At 42.5% G+C, this 12895-nt stretch overlaps 1 protein-coding gene across 1 annotated transcript in view; it reads right to left on the bottom strand.

Moving 5' to 3' along the window:
* Positions 1-2324: 2324 nt before the first annotated feature.
* The window catches only part of cplane1 (ciliogenesis and planar polarity effector 1), a 59646-nt gene continuing 49075 nt past the window's right edge, over positions 2325-12895 (bottom strand). The window contains exons 50-56 of the mRNA XM_063211907.1: positions 12622-12768; positions 9744-9771; positions 9002-9036; positions 6410-6540; positions 6014-6106; positions 5378-5589; positions 2325-2550 (exon numbers count right to left, since the gene is read on the bottom strand). Coding sequence (XP_063067977.1) covers positions 2422-2550; positions 5378-5589; positions 6014-6106; positions 6410-6540; positions 9002-9036; positions 9744-9771; positions 12622-12768 — 775 coding nt within the window. The 3' untranslated portion in view covers positions 2325-2421. The remainder of the gene's footprint in view (positions 2551-5377; positions 5590-6013; positions 6107-6409; positions 6541-9001; positions 9037-9743; positions 9772-12621; positions 12769-12895) is intronic.

Raw genomic sequence — 12895 nt, 5'->3', positions numbered from 1 at the left:
GTCTCAACCGGGCACCCAAAGGGAATCCATCAAAAGATAACGGCGTTACTTTCTCGTCGGCATTATTTTGTTTTTATTATCCAGGAGGACTGAGCTGAAAACTGCAGCAGTCACCTTGCACAGTTCTAGCTGCTCTGAAGCACGTGCGTGTCTAAGCAAATCATCCTGCCCATTCGCAATGTTAAATAAAAAGTTTTGCACAAGACTATAGCCTAAAATAGATGCACTGTCACAGACACTGGAATATAGCCCGTTTCGGAAGGCATTAAAGTCACGAGTTTACCCAGTCTAAATGTAGCTAGCACTCGGGAAGTTTCTGAGTTTTACTCCTTACATTAGTGAAATTAACATCAGGATATCCTACATGTTAAAAGAATATCTGGGCATAGCCTTCTCTCTGAGTTAGAAAACAGCAGCTATGCCGCATATTATTTGGTGGTGCAAAAACAACACGCGAAACCATGCAATGCCGCATATTGTGCCATATTGGTGATGCCGAAACATCAAAGCCAGATTGGTGACAGCCTGCCTAGTACATTTAGACATAGCCTACTCATTTGATTGTGCCATGTACATTTAAAAGTGTCAGTGCAGAATTAAACTGGGCGCTGAATATAAATATTGGAGCCATTCCCCCTCCTTGTCTAGATACAGTCAGAGGCGCGCGCACGCTCTTATTTCTGTATTATATGAAAATATCCTAAAACGGTCACACCATCAGAGGACCTTCGTGGTGGAGGATACTTGCGGCGGGGGCCGAGACCGAGTTGTTACGGGACACTCTTAATATTATTGAAGGGACAGACCATGCTCGGTACTTTACCCGGTCTAAATGTAGCACTCGAAAAGTTATGCCGTAGGCCTATAGCCTATTGTGCTGCATATTATTTGGTGATGCCAACAACACGTGAAACTAGCACATTGGAGACTAGAACCTATAATTTGATTGTGCTACGTAAACTTTAAAGTGTCAGTACAGAATCAAACGGGACGCTGACATATTGGAGCCAGTAACTTCGTGTCCGGTGGATTGTGCAGATGTGTGCACGCGCGCACAACTAATTTCTCTCCCATCTCTTTGCTCATCAAGCCTCCGATCTCCAAAAAGACACGGGCACTCAGGATAACTGTTTACACGAGCTGTTTAAATAATGTGATGCACGTTCTTCATGACATGGCATGGTTTGGCCACCCTAAATTCAACATGACTGCATTCGCACATATCGTTTAAACATCCATGAACTCTTAATGTGCAAGTATTGGATATGAAAAAAGATCCTAAAACGGTCACAACACCAGAGGACCCGTGGTGGTGTGGTGGATATTTGCGGCGGGGGCCGAGGCCGAGTTGTTACGGTAGGTTACAATCATATTATAGAAGGGACAGTCAGACGACACAGCGCGACTCACATAGGGTAGCTGTGGTACCGCAAAGCATTCCTGATGGTGGAAATGAATGCAAATGCATGCAAATACTCGGGCGGATATCCGGGCACTCACATCCGGCAACCTACTTACATTGGGTTGCTACAAGGCCACCAGACGTTGCTTGTTTTGAAAACAAGCAGAAAAAAAATACTCGACATGTTTTTAGATAAATGGGTCGATATAAACCTTTGTGGGCAACGCCTTCTTTCGACGTGACGAAACACAGAAAGGCTTTCGTGATTCGCTCGTTTCTCTGCATTATTGATGTAAATTGGGAAACACCGGGAAACACAGCCAGGAGAGTTGACGCACCGCTATGAGAGCCTTGCAAGTGAGTTTAACTTGGGGTGACCGTCCGATCTTCGAAAGGAGTGAGTAAAACTGAGTTTTATCGGAAGTTGGCCTTTAAGGGTACATTATCCATTCGTTTATTATGAGAGAAATGTTCTAAAAGTGTGTTTTTGCGGCTCTGAACATACTGCCATTATGATTATACAATATGTTCATATAGACTAAGGAGTACTACAGTATTTTAGATGTTTACCCTTGAATCATTTTTGCATAAAAAAATGCACTTCAAATTATAGTTACACTTGTATGATATGAACTCTTCCACATACAACATATTACACAATGCCCTTGGAATTAATTATTGTATGTTAGTAATGCCTATTAAAAATGTGTCGTTTCAGTTTTGAGCCTGTTGAAATAACCTACTATGATATCTGTATAGGCCTACCATATCTTGCGATATATATTTTGCCAGGCTGACTTAGACACGTTCTTCTTTGTGACACTTTGTGACATCCAATTGTAAAGAAAATGTGATATTGCAAGTTTGAAATAGAACAGCATTTCACCACTCAAATGATAACAATGATACACCACAGTTGTAATACAAATTAAAATTCTTTATTTTCACATCTTATACAAAAAAGTCACAGAATATTATATATTAAATATTTCTAAAAAAATATCTTTATTTAAGCAGGTCTAAGTGTCCTCTTCCACCTCCGCAACCAGTTTCTCGATTTCTTCCCAGTTGAGTTTGCTCATGATGCTGCCGGAGCTGACAGAGAGGGTCTCAAGGGCATCCAGGTCAATCTCCGTCCCTCTGCCAACCTGAGGATAAACGAATATGGCTTTAGGACCATCTGTTCCACCCCCACCTCAACCCCCAATACACAGTAACGACACAGTGATGACACAGCCTGGTAAAACATCACACCATTTAATGTCAAAACTAGAGATGCACCGGATCCTGATTTTTAGGATCCTGCCGGATACCGGATCTACTGCTTAAGATCCTGCCGGATCCGGAACCGGATACCGGATACCGGATCCTACGAAAGGGTTGAAACACATAGCCTACTCGCACACGTGGGCCCTTTTTTTTACGTTGGCTCAACTATTTTTTTAGACTCATTGGCTTACTGCCAAACTGCCTGCAACGGCCGCTTCCAAAGGGCTTTCACTCCATGCAGCGATTGGGGTTGTGAAAGACTGACTGAAAAGCCTAGGCTACGTAAAAACTAGAGATGCAACAGATCCTGATTTTTAGGATCCTACCGGATACCGGATCCACTGCTTAAGATCCTGCCGGACCCAGGTCCTGTGAAAAACCCTATTATCCTGCCGGATCCGGAACAGGATCTCGGATCCGGTGCATCTCTAGTCAAAACTATAAGCATGTTTACATGTCAGGGCCAATGCAGCTGTGGCCTACTGGTTAGGTAAGTGGTCAGAGGGTTGTAGGTTCGAATCCCACCTTAACCCCCATCGATGGCTGAAGTGCGCTTCAGCAAGGCACCTAACCCCACATTGCTCCAGTGACTGTAGCCAATACTCTGTAAATACAGTAACTGTAAGTCCCTTTGGATGAAAGCGTCAGCTGAGTGTAATGTAATGTAATGCTGGGGATGAAATGTATAGCTAGGAGAGCTGGGAGAGGAAAGCTGGGTCTTTGGTGGCATTAGTGGATACCTTCACTACCACAGCTGAGAAGTGTACCCTGAGCAGACTGGACCCTACAATGGACAATCATCCCCTGCCAACCACAAAAGCCTGTTCAGCTACAGATTCCGTGCCATTCCTTGCAGGACAGACAGGCTACGACATCCACTAGACTGCATAAACCAACCCCTTGCACCTGCACCCTTATCTGCACTCTTTTTCCTCTGTGGAGGCTGCTGCTTCGCCAACCCCCATCCTGCACATTTTCCGCTTTTCCTCTGTGGAGACTGCTGCACCAACTACCCTCCAACAACAACCAGAGACAAGTGCTCTCAATCAGAATTACTGCTGAGTGGCGTTACATTACTTGGTGACTCTTTAACACAGAACAATGGCTTTATTTGTTTATCACTGGCAATGAGTCTGTGACCGATAGCTTGCTTTGTGTGTGTGTGTGTGTGTGTGTGTGTGTGTGTGTGTGTGTGTGTGTGTGTGTGTGTGTGTGTGTGTGTGTGTGTGTGTGTGTGTGTGTGTGTGTGTGTTCAAATAGTGTGCAATTTAGCACTCTTTCAATGGACACTATTTCTCTGGACCATATAGAATGGCCTCCCTTCACCTTTTGGACCATTTGGCTGGTCTATACTCTAGTCTGTACTACTCAGCTATGGCACATGTGATGACCCACTCTTACACTTATCTCTGTATCATCAATCTCGCTTTCTGGCCGTTTGTGTGTGTGTGTGTGTGTGTGTGTGTGTGTGTGTGTGTGTGTGTGTGTGTGTGTGTGTGTGTGTGTGTGTGTGTGTGTGTGTGTGTGTGTGTGTGTGTGTGTGCCTGAACTGCATATGGAAAAATATATGTAAGCGTGTGCTATATCTTTAAAGGTGCACTGTGTAATATTTTTAGTAGTTCATTTCCAGAATTCATGCTGCCCACTCACAAGTGTTACTTTTGTAACAAATACTTACCACCACCATCAAATTCAAAGTATTCATTATGACTGGGACAATTGCACTCTTCATACATGAAAAGGGGATCTTCTCCATGGTCGGCCATTTTGAATTTCAAGAAATGGGCATTTTTAGCTGCAAAAATTGCTGTACTTTGATCATACGAGTAAATACTAGTTTATTACTTAGTAAATATTCACGAAAAGATCATAATTGGCAATAAGCAGCACAGTTTCAATGACCAGGGTAGTTGCAATACCTACTCTGGCCGCATCCTACACAGTGCACCTTTAAATCTGTCTTGTATCTTTATATCTGTAATAATGTGTATGATGTCTTGTGTATTTATGTATGGACAATATGCAGGGTGCGATTTGTCAGAAAACCAGAAGGGGGGATATGTTTCAGATTTCAAGCAATATCAATGGAGTTACATTAAACTATGATTAAATTATGTAGAAAAAAGTGACAATATCAAAACCAGAAGAGGGGACAATCCCCCCCATCCCCCCCTACAAATCGCACCCTGATAATATGTATCTAAGGTCCCCCAGACCCCTGTGTGAGCTCACGAATCTGCACAGAAATATCCAAGGGTTTGGCGAGAGTCAGAGTACTCTACTCTAATGTAACGTATCAAAACTAGCAAAGCACTTGGAGAACACAGACAAGACCTCTACCATGCAGGTCAAACGGGAGACTGTTCACTACTCAAATGGAATCACAATCTGAAATAATACAGGCTGTTCCCAAAGTTTTCAATCCATCCCTTCAGTATGTGCTTGCATATACATTTAGTAGTACAGACATTTTATATATATATATATATATATAAATATTTAGGGGCTTTTATGCCTTTATTTGATAGGACAGTCTGAGATGGTGACAGGAAGCGAGTGGGATAGAGAGACGGGGCGGGATTGGGAAACGACCTCGGCCGGACCCGAACCGGGATCCCAGTGGGCATGCAAGCCCAAACGTGGGGGGCCCAGCGCGCTGCGCCACAGCGCATACCCCCCCCCCGACTACATTTTTGATGTACGTACTTGTTGTTGATTGTGTAAACTGTCCAGACCCAATATTCGGCGGATTTCCAGGGGCGGGTCCCATGGGCTCAGGACCTCCCTGTTGTCAGCGTTCTCACTGTTCTCGGTGTCCTGAGTGTCCCTTCTCTGCGTGCGACCTCTCTCCTGCCGAGGCGGTCCGCTTTTCTCTGTTCTGTGACCAGGTGGGGACCGGCTCAAGGGTCTTCTTTGGTCTGCAGAAAGAGTGAAAAAGAAAAGCATGTGCATACATTGTAACGTTTGGGAGGGTGTGCAGGGGCGCAGTGCTAATACATGGGGACCCAGGTTTGAATATGGGCACTAGGTCATTTCCCTACCCTACCCTACCCTATCCTATATCTCTTTCCCATTTGCTTCATGTTTGCTCTCGTACCAAAAAAAATATTTAAAAAAACATAAACCATAGAGCTCTGCCAAGCAGTTTCAACACCTTCCACCATCAAAACATACATTTCCCCAATAGCACTCAATAGCACTTCCCATGTGAAGTTACCAATTATGCCATTTTCCTTTAAAAAAAAACAAACAAAAAAACAAAGTTGTTATCACAGTGTTAACATTGTCAATTACATTATGACTTTGCAGGAAATAATCCAGATCCGTGATGATGATACGTACTTTCTTTTAAAGTTGTGTCAGCTCTGGCCTTGGTGTTGGTCAGTATGCCTCTTCGTGTCACCTGGGACATTCGATCTGCTGGTAGTGCAGTTGCTGAAACATCACCCAGAGGAGAAACTTTGCAGATAAGAATATTAATGGCAAACCACTATATTTAATTCATTATTAAGTTATTATTAAAGGATGTACGATGTTACTATTTTTTATCAACTAACTTTTTGATTCTACTTCAAACGCTGAAGCCTTTCAACTGGATTAAAAATAACCTTTTCTCTTTACATTCATTATCCCATTTGACATTAACATTTGACATTTAGGATTCTGTATTCAACAGTTTTTGGTTGTTTGGAGGTCGTTGTGCAGGTTGTGTGTGTGTGTGTGGTGGAGATGACTCACCAGGCCTGTGAAGGCCCAGCCTGCTGCTGCGGCTCAGCGTGGTGGTTCCCATGAGCCTCTGCCCAGACGAGGAGACGGAGCAGGCCGGCCCAGGACTCTTACTCTTCCTGCCCGCTGATTGGCTCCTGCTCCTGAGGCAAAAAAAAATGTTCATATTCAAGTCATGAACAGAGAAGAATGTAGGCACATCCCGCCTCACTGAGGCCAGGTGAAGGACATGCGTATTACACATACACACAGGGCTCTAAATTAACTTTTTTCACCACCAGCCAAAATGGCTAGTAGATGTTAATTTTACTAGCCAAACACACACTCACTAATGGGTCAAAGTGGCTAGTAAGTTGGTCTTTTCTACCAGCCAAACTGACATTTCACCAGCATTTGGCCAGTTGGCTGGTGTTAATTTAGAGCCCTGCATACACACACACACACACACACGCACAAACACGCACAAACACACACAAACACACACGGCACTGCACCTATAGGTGTCGCCCTTGTGTTTAGTTACAGTAGCTCTGGTAGAGATGAGATTTTAATAAATACCATCTATAGACTCAACAGTTTAATCGTGGACAACTTCAGGGATGATTGTTTGAAAAAGCTTGGCTTTCAGTGTGCAGACTTGTACTTTCTCACATTCAAATCAACCAGTCTGAGGACAAATGGGGAGGTCAGAAGTAAAGAACGGCAATACCACACCCATGGTGGAGTGTGCGAGCTGAGCTGTGCTAGTAGAAGCTACAGTGTGGTGACCACCTGAACAGGCAGCTGCAGGCACCGTCAAAACAACGATTGAAAACCTGTTTAAGAACGCAGTTTAACCCCTTAAGGCGCGGCTTTATAAATTCATTATGACCAAGTCGTGGTGCATTACTAAAGGGCCTGTGGTGTGTCATAGTATTGTAGTGCTATGGTAGATACATTTCAACGTCTATTACAGCGTGCCACTGGAGGTACGGCGCGCATTAAGGGGCTACGAGATTTTCAAGTTATTTCAAATCACCCATTTACAGTGGCTTCAAAAAGTCTACACACCCCTCTTCAAATGTCAGGTTTTTGTGATGTAAAAAAAATGACCGAAAGACAAATAAATTCACAGCTTTTTCCACCTTCAATCTAAACTATTAACCTGTACAATGCAATTGAGAAACAAGCATAAAGCTTTAAATGGAAACAATAGAAAATAAAAAACTTCAATTAACATGGTTGCATAAATATACACACCCTTAAATTAATACTTAGTTGCAGCAGCTTTGGCTTGTCTAGACCATTCCAAAACCTCAATCTTATTCTGGTGAAGGCATTCTTTTTGTAGACTTAGGCGTGTGCTTGGAGAAATTGTCGTTCTGAAAGATTAGTTCCTCTGCATCTTCACCTTTCTACCAGGGGGTCGAAGGTTTTGTGCCACTACCACGGCCCCTGTGGAAATTTTCATAATTCTCTCCTCCATAATGAAGGCCCCAGTTACAACTGAAGAAAAACAGCACAAAAGAAGAATGCTGCCACCACCATACTTCACGTTAGGTATGGTGTTATCGGGCCGATGTTTTGCGCCAAATATACCCTTTGGAATTATGACCAAGTTCAATCTCTTGGTGGAGTAAATCTAGTAAAAAATACTTCTGTGATCTCCCAAATGCATGTGAGAAGATATGTTATGGTCAGGTGAAACTGAGGTCGAACATTTTGGACATAATTCCAAGACGTATGTTTGGCACAAAAACAACACTACATTGCCAAGGTAACGCCATGCGTAAAGTGAAGCATGGTGGTGGCAGCATCATGCTATGTGACTGTTGTTCTTCTGCTGTAACTGGGGCTTAAGTCAGGGAGGCAGGAATTATGAACAGTTCCACAGGGGCCATTGTAGTGGCACAAAACCTTCTGCCCCCTGTTAGAAAGGTGATGATGCAGATGAACTTAATCATTCAGAACGACAATTACCTCAGACACATGCCAAAAACCAACAAAAAATGTCTTCATTAGAATAAGATTGAGGTTTTGGAATGGCCCAGTCCTGTATGACATGGAAGATCTGTTGTGCGATCTGAGGACTGTGCAGATGAGATGCATTCGCAATCTGTCAGATTTGGAGTGCTTTTGCAAAGATAAGTGGAAAAAATTGTCACATCAACGTTTGCCATGCTGATAGAGTCTTACTCAAAAAAGACTGAGTACTGTAATCGAAGGAAAGGTGCTGCAACAAGGTATTAACCATGTTAATTCAAGTTTTTTATTTTCTATTCTTTCCCTTTAAAGCTTTGGGTTTGTTTTTCAACTGCATTGTGCAGGATAATAGTTTAGATTTAAGTGGGAAAAGTTGTGAAATTATTTGTCTTTCAGTCATTTTTTTACATGACAAAAACCTGGAATTTGAACAGGGGTGTGTAGACTTTTGGGAGGCACTGTATATCCACACTTTATGCAACTGGTTCCAGTAATCGAACCCCTCAACCTGGTTGAAGAGTAGTGATTGGTAATTGGAATCAGATGAATGGAATTGAATAATGGCTTCTAAGGCCAGGTTGAACACATACATCCACACAGCAAGTTATCGTAAAAGAGTTAAGGAGTCATACAGAAGCAGACCTGATGCTTAGTTTGGCTGAAGCGGGGCTGGTGGACTTAAGGTCAGATTAGACTTCAGCAACTGCGAGCGTGAAAAGTCGCGTGGGAGTGGCCACGAACCAATTTTGTATTCATGCATCTGCGAGCTCTGCGAGGTCCGAGGTCTCGTTGCCAGCCACATTTGAAATTGCGCGATTAGGCTATTCATTACATTGTAAGCACTGCGGTCATTATTAAGCAATGTTGCTTTCTATCCCGGTTAGCTAGGTATTTTCACACAAATTGCAAAGGCAATGCAGTGGTATCATTATTTGACATACCCAGTCTGTTTTCACGAGCAGAAAATGCAAGCATGTAAAGACAGTTGATTCTGCCGATGTGTGTTTACATTCGGTGGAGGAACGGTAGTAAAACCGCAGGCATTGTGCCACGAGTGTTCAACTGATGCATTGTTTGTTACTTAGCTTAGCTTCGTGTATTTACACACATTTACACACAAGGCATTAATAAAGTTTTTAACAGAATACAGCTCTGCTCTCGCAAACTACTGGCATTGCGCTGCCACAAGAACAGAACAAGGAAGTAGCGAGACGACCAATCATAGTGCCTTTTTGTCTGCGTACTCCGCGTCCGTCCGACGGATAGTTAGAATTTTTTCGAGGCGCTAGACGACGGGCGCAGAGCCTCTGAGAGGGGGGCGTGGACTCGCATAGACAGAAAACGGACGGACGCAGATTCTATGCGAGCGAAGCATAAATCTAGCTTTAGGCCGTGCTGACTGGCTCCTGCTCCTGAATGTAAAAAGAAAAGGTTAACATCAGTTAAACAATGTGTGTCAATCATTCAAACAGCGTGTTTTTAAACCATTCCACCAAGAAGGTAGTGTTTATAAATAGCCTAGGTTATTAGGTTTTGAACATTAATATATTAGTCTTCAGCAATTAGTTAAGGAATTCATGTCTCTTGTCTTGTGGTGTGGGCATTGTGAGTAACTGTCCCGTGTGACCAAGCCTGTTCTTGCTGATCAAGTCTGTGGCTCTTGTTGTGAATGTGGAATGAGTGATGTAAGATTAACTAATTGATCATCTATTCTTCTTAGAAGAGGGCAGCATGGCATGTGACCAAGCCCATGGCTCGTAGTGTGGTGGTGGAAATAGTCTGTAGCATACTGATTTCCTATTCTCCTCAGGAGGCCACAGGGACAGGAGGCCATATGACAGAGTCTGGGGTGCATTACATAGTGCAGTTATGGAGGTAACTGTGTTTGATTAACGAATCAAGGTTCCATCAGAGAGAGTAGAGAGAGAGAGAGGTTCCATTGGCCCATTGATTCTGGGTTCTATTATTGCAGGGGGGGGTCCCCCTTTAGGCAGACCTAGGCAGACCTAAGGACTGTTCTATTCATTCTAGGAGTATTATGACACGCCTTTTTAGGCAGACCGGAACCTGGTCATGTTAGGTGCCCATAGCAACCTATTACATTGGCATATCTCTATATGAGTGATTCTCTAATTCGCCTACACTTTTAAGTCCGTGGATTTTATTTGGCAATTCCACTAACTATTAACTGCATCCAATGATGTTTTGGACATTAGAAAACATTTATCTTTCATATAATACAGAAAGTGTAGACATAGCATTATTTCCCTCAGCAAGAATGAATATTTAATACTGGTTTTGGGCGTTTTCATGCCGTCCTGTTTTCCAAATGTCAGATTCAGTCTTCATATTAGCATGTAAAGAAACTTGTTTTGCCCAAGACGATTGCAAGTGTTGATTCACAGTAATCATCACAATATGACAAAACTGTCAGAAAGACCACTGTCCTTTCCATTATACATGAAATTTGCCATTTTGTGTGTGTCCACGAAAACTTTGTTAACCGTGTCACGGTCTGAAACCTCCTCCATAAATCAGTAATGGTTTGGTCTTAGGCCATACGAATAACATCACGTGATGTCATAACCTCTTTGGCAGGATACGGGAAGACTTTTTGGTACATTTTGAGCTCCATCCTTCCATAATTTAATCCATTCTTTTTCATGTTCTCATAGCGGGAAAATTGCCTGTCAACGGTGTTATCAACATATTCATAAGAATCTGAATTAGAAATCACATGTAGAAAAACACAGATAAAGCATACAGATACATGAATTGATTAAGGTGTTGTGGTGGAACTTCTGAAGTCCTCAGTTAGCACAACACCATAAAAATGGCTGAAATGTCAACGGTGTTACCGTCAATGGTGTTACAATTAAGTATGACAGTCAGGGTTGCCAGATGAGGCTAATGATTTCCAGCCCAAAAAATGATCAAAATCCGCCCTAAAAACCCGCCCAATTCTATTGATTTATATGGCAGTGGGAAGGTTTTTCTGATAGATGCCATTTTTACCTGCACACGGCCATCCTAAGCAGCCCAATTGGGCGGGAACCAGCCCAATCTGGCAACACTGATGACAGTTGAGGAGGAGTATGTTTTTGCCAATTTATGTCCATATTGACAGACAAACAAACAAAATAATTTGTGTTCTAGGGAGATGGGTTTGTCTGCTCTGTTTTTTCTCCTAAAAAAGTGCCGACTTGTTCCCCTGCACTGTTGACCGTAACACAGTTGAGTAACACTGTTGACTGTTTTGAAAGTGTTTTTGCGCTATTGATCCCTTATGTGTTGGAAAAATCCTATGAACATACACTAGGGATTATCTCTGGAGAAGGAAGTCTTGTGTAAGGAGGGTGACTATATTCAAATCAGACGTTACAGGGATTTATGATGAAAAATGTGTCAGTCTGTATCACAGTGACTCATAAAATCCTACTTATGAAGCTCAACAATCACATTTTCTATATCAGTTGCACAGATTAATGACAACATTACTGCTAAGGGACATAAGCACTTTCAAACATATATTGTTTCAACTCTGTAGTATTTTTATATATGTTCGAAATGACATAGTATTTGTCCATAACACTGTTGACAAAATAATTAAGCAAATGTTCGCTTTTATTAGAGTATTTATCAAATGATTTAAGATTAAGCTTGGCAATTTGTTTGTTTGGAAACTTAAATATATACACGATGTAAACATCTAGGTCATTTAGTTGAAAAAAAATACTGATAATTGACATTTTGCTTTTGCCAAAAGCGTAGGGGAATCGTAGAATCACTCATATACTCAAAGAATCTCTGGCTCCATTCTGTGTTAGGGGACAGCAATATGGTATGGTTGCCTGCTGGGTGAAAATCTTTGACTCAATCCCTTCAGGATGCCCCACATTTTGGAAGCTGTAATCCAGCTAGGGAATCTTACCAAATCAGTCTACTACCTTCCTATATATTTTACTGTATATTGATTTTCTATACTCTACTCCTACTTGCCCAGTCTTGCACTTATATGTCCGTATGGGTATTGTATAGGTACTCTAGGTGTAATGTATGTATACTGTCTATGTCTAATTGTCTAAAATGTCCACACCTAGAGTATAGAGTCTATGTCTGTCTGCATGGGAAAGTAAGAAACGTAATTTCAATTCTTTGTATGACCAGCGCATGTAAAGAAATTGACAATAAAACCGACTTGACTTGACTTGACTTGACTAAAGTTGAGTAGTAGATATAGTATGTGTAGCTCGTGAGCTGACCTGATGCTGATCCTGGCTGAGGGGGGGCTGGTGGTGGACTTGGGCTGTGTCATGACACTGGGCACTGGGCTGAGGGCGGTCAGCAGGTCCGACATCAGGCTGTAGGCCTCTGACGTCCTCTGGGCATGATGCTCCAGCAGAGCGACCCTGTGGAACCAACCAGGTGGAGGATGAAGACGGGAGGATTTAATTAAGATGCATCACTGCACCTGTTTAAGACACTGTGCTACTAAATAAAACAATGGATGAGTTGTAAAACGTGAGCCACTACTTA

The sequence above is a fragment of the Engraulis encrasicolus genome, chromosome 12, assembly GCF_034702125.1.
Source record: "Engraulis encrasicolus isolate BLACKSEA-1 chromosome 12, IST_EnEncr_1.0, whole genome shotgun sequence".
In the NCBI taxonomy this organism is placed as follows: Eukaryota; Metazoa; Chordata; class Actinopteri; order Clupeiformes; family Engraulidae; genus Engraulis; species Engraulis encrasicolus.
This window is presented reverse-complemented; position numbering and strand designations above follow the sequence as displayed.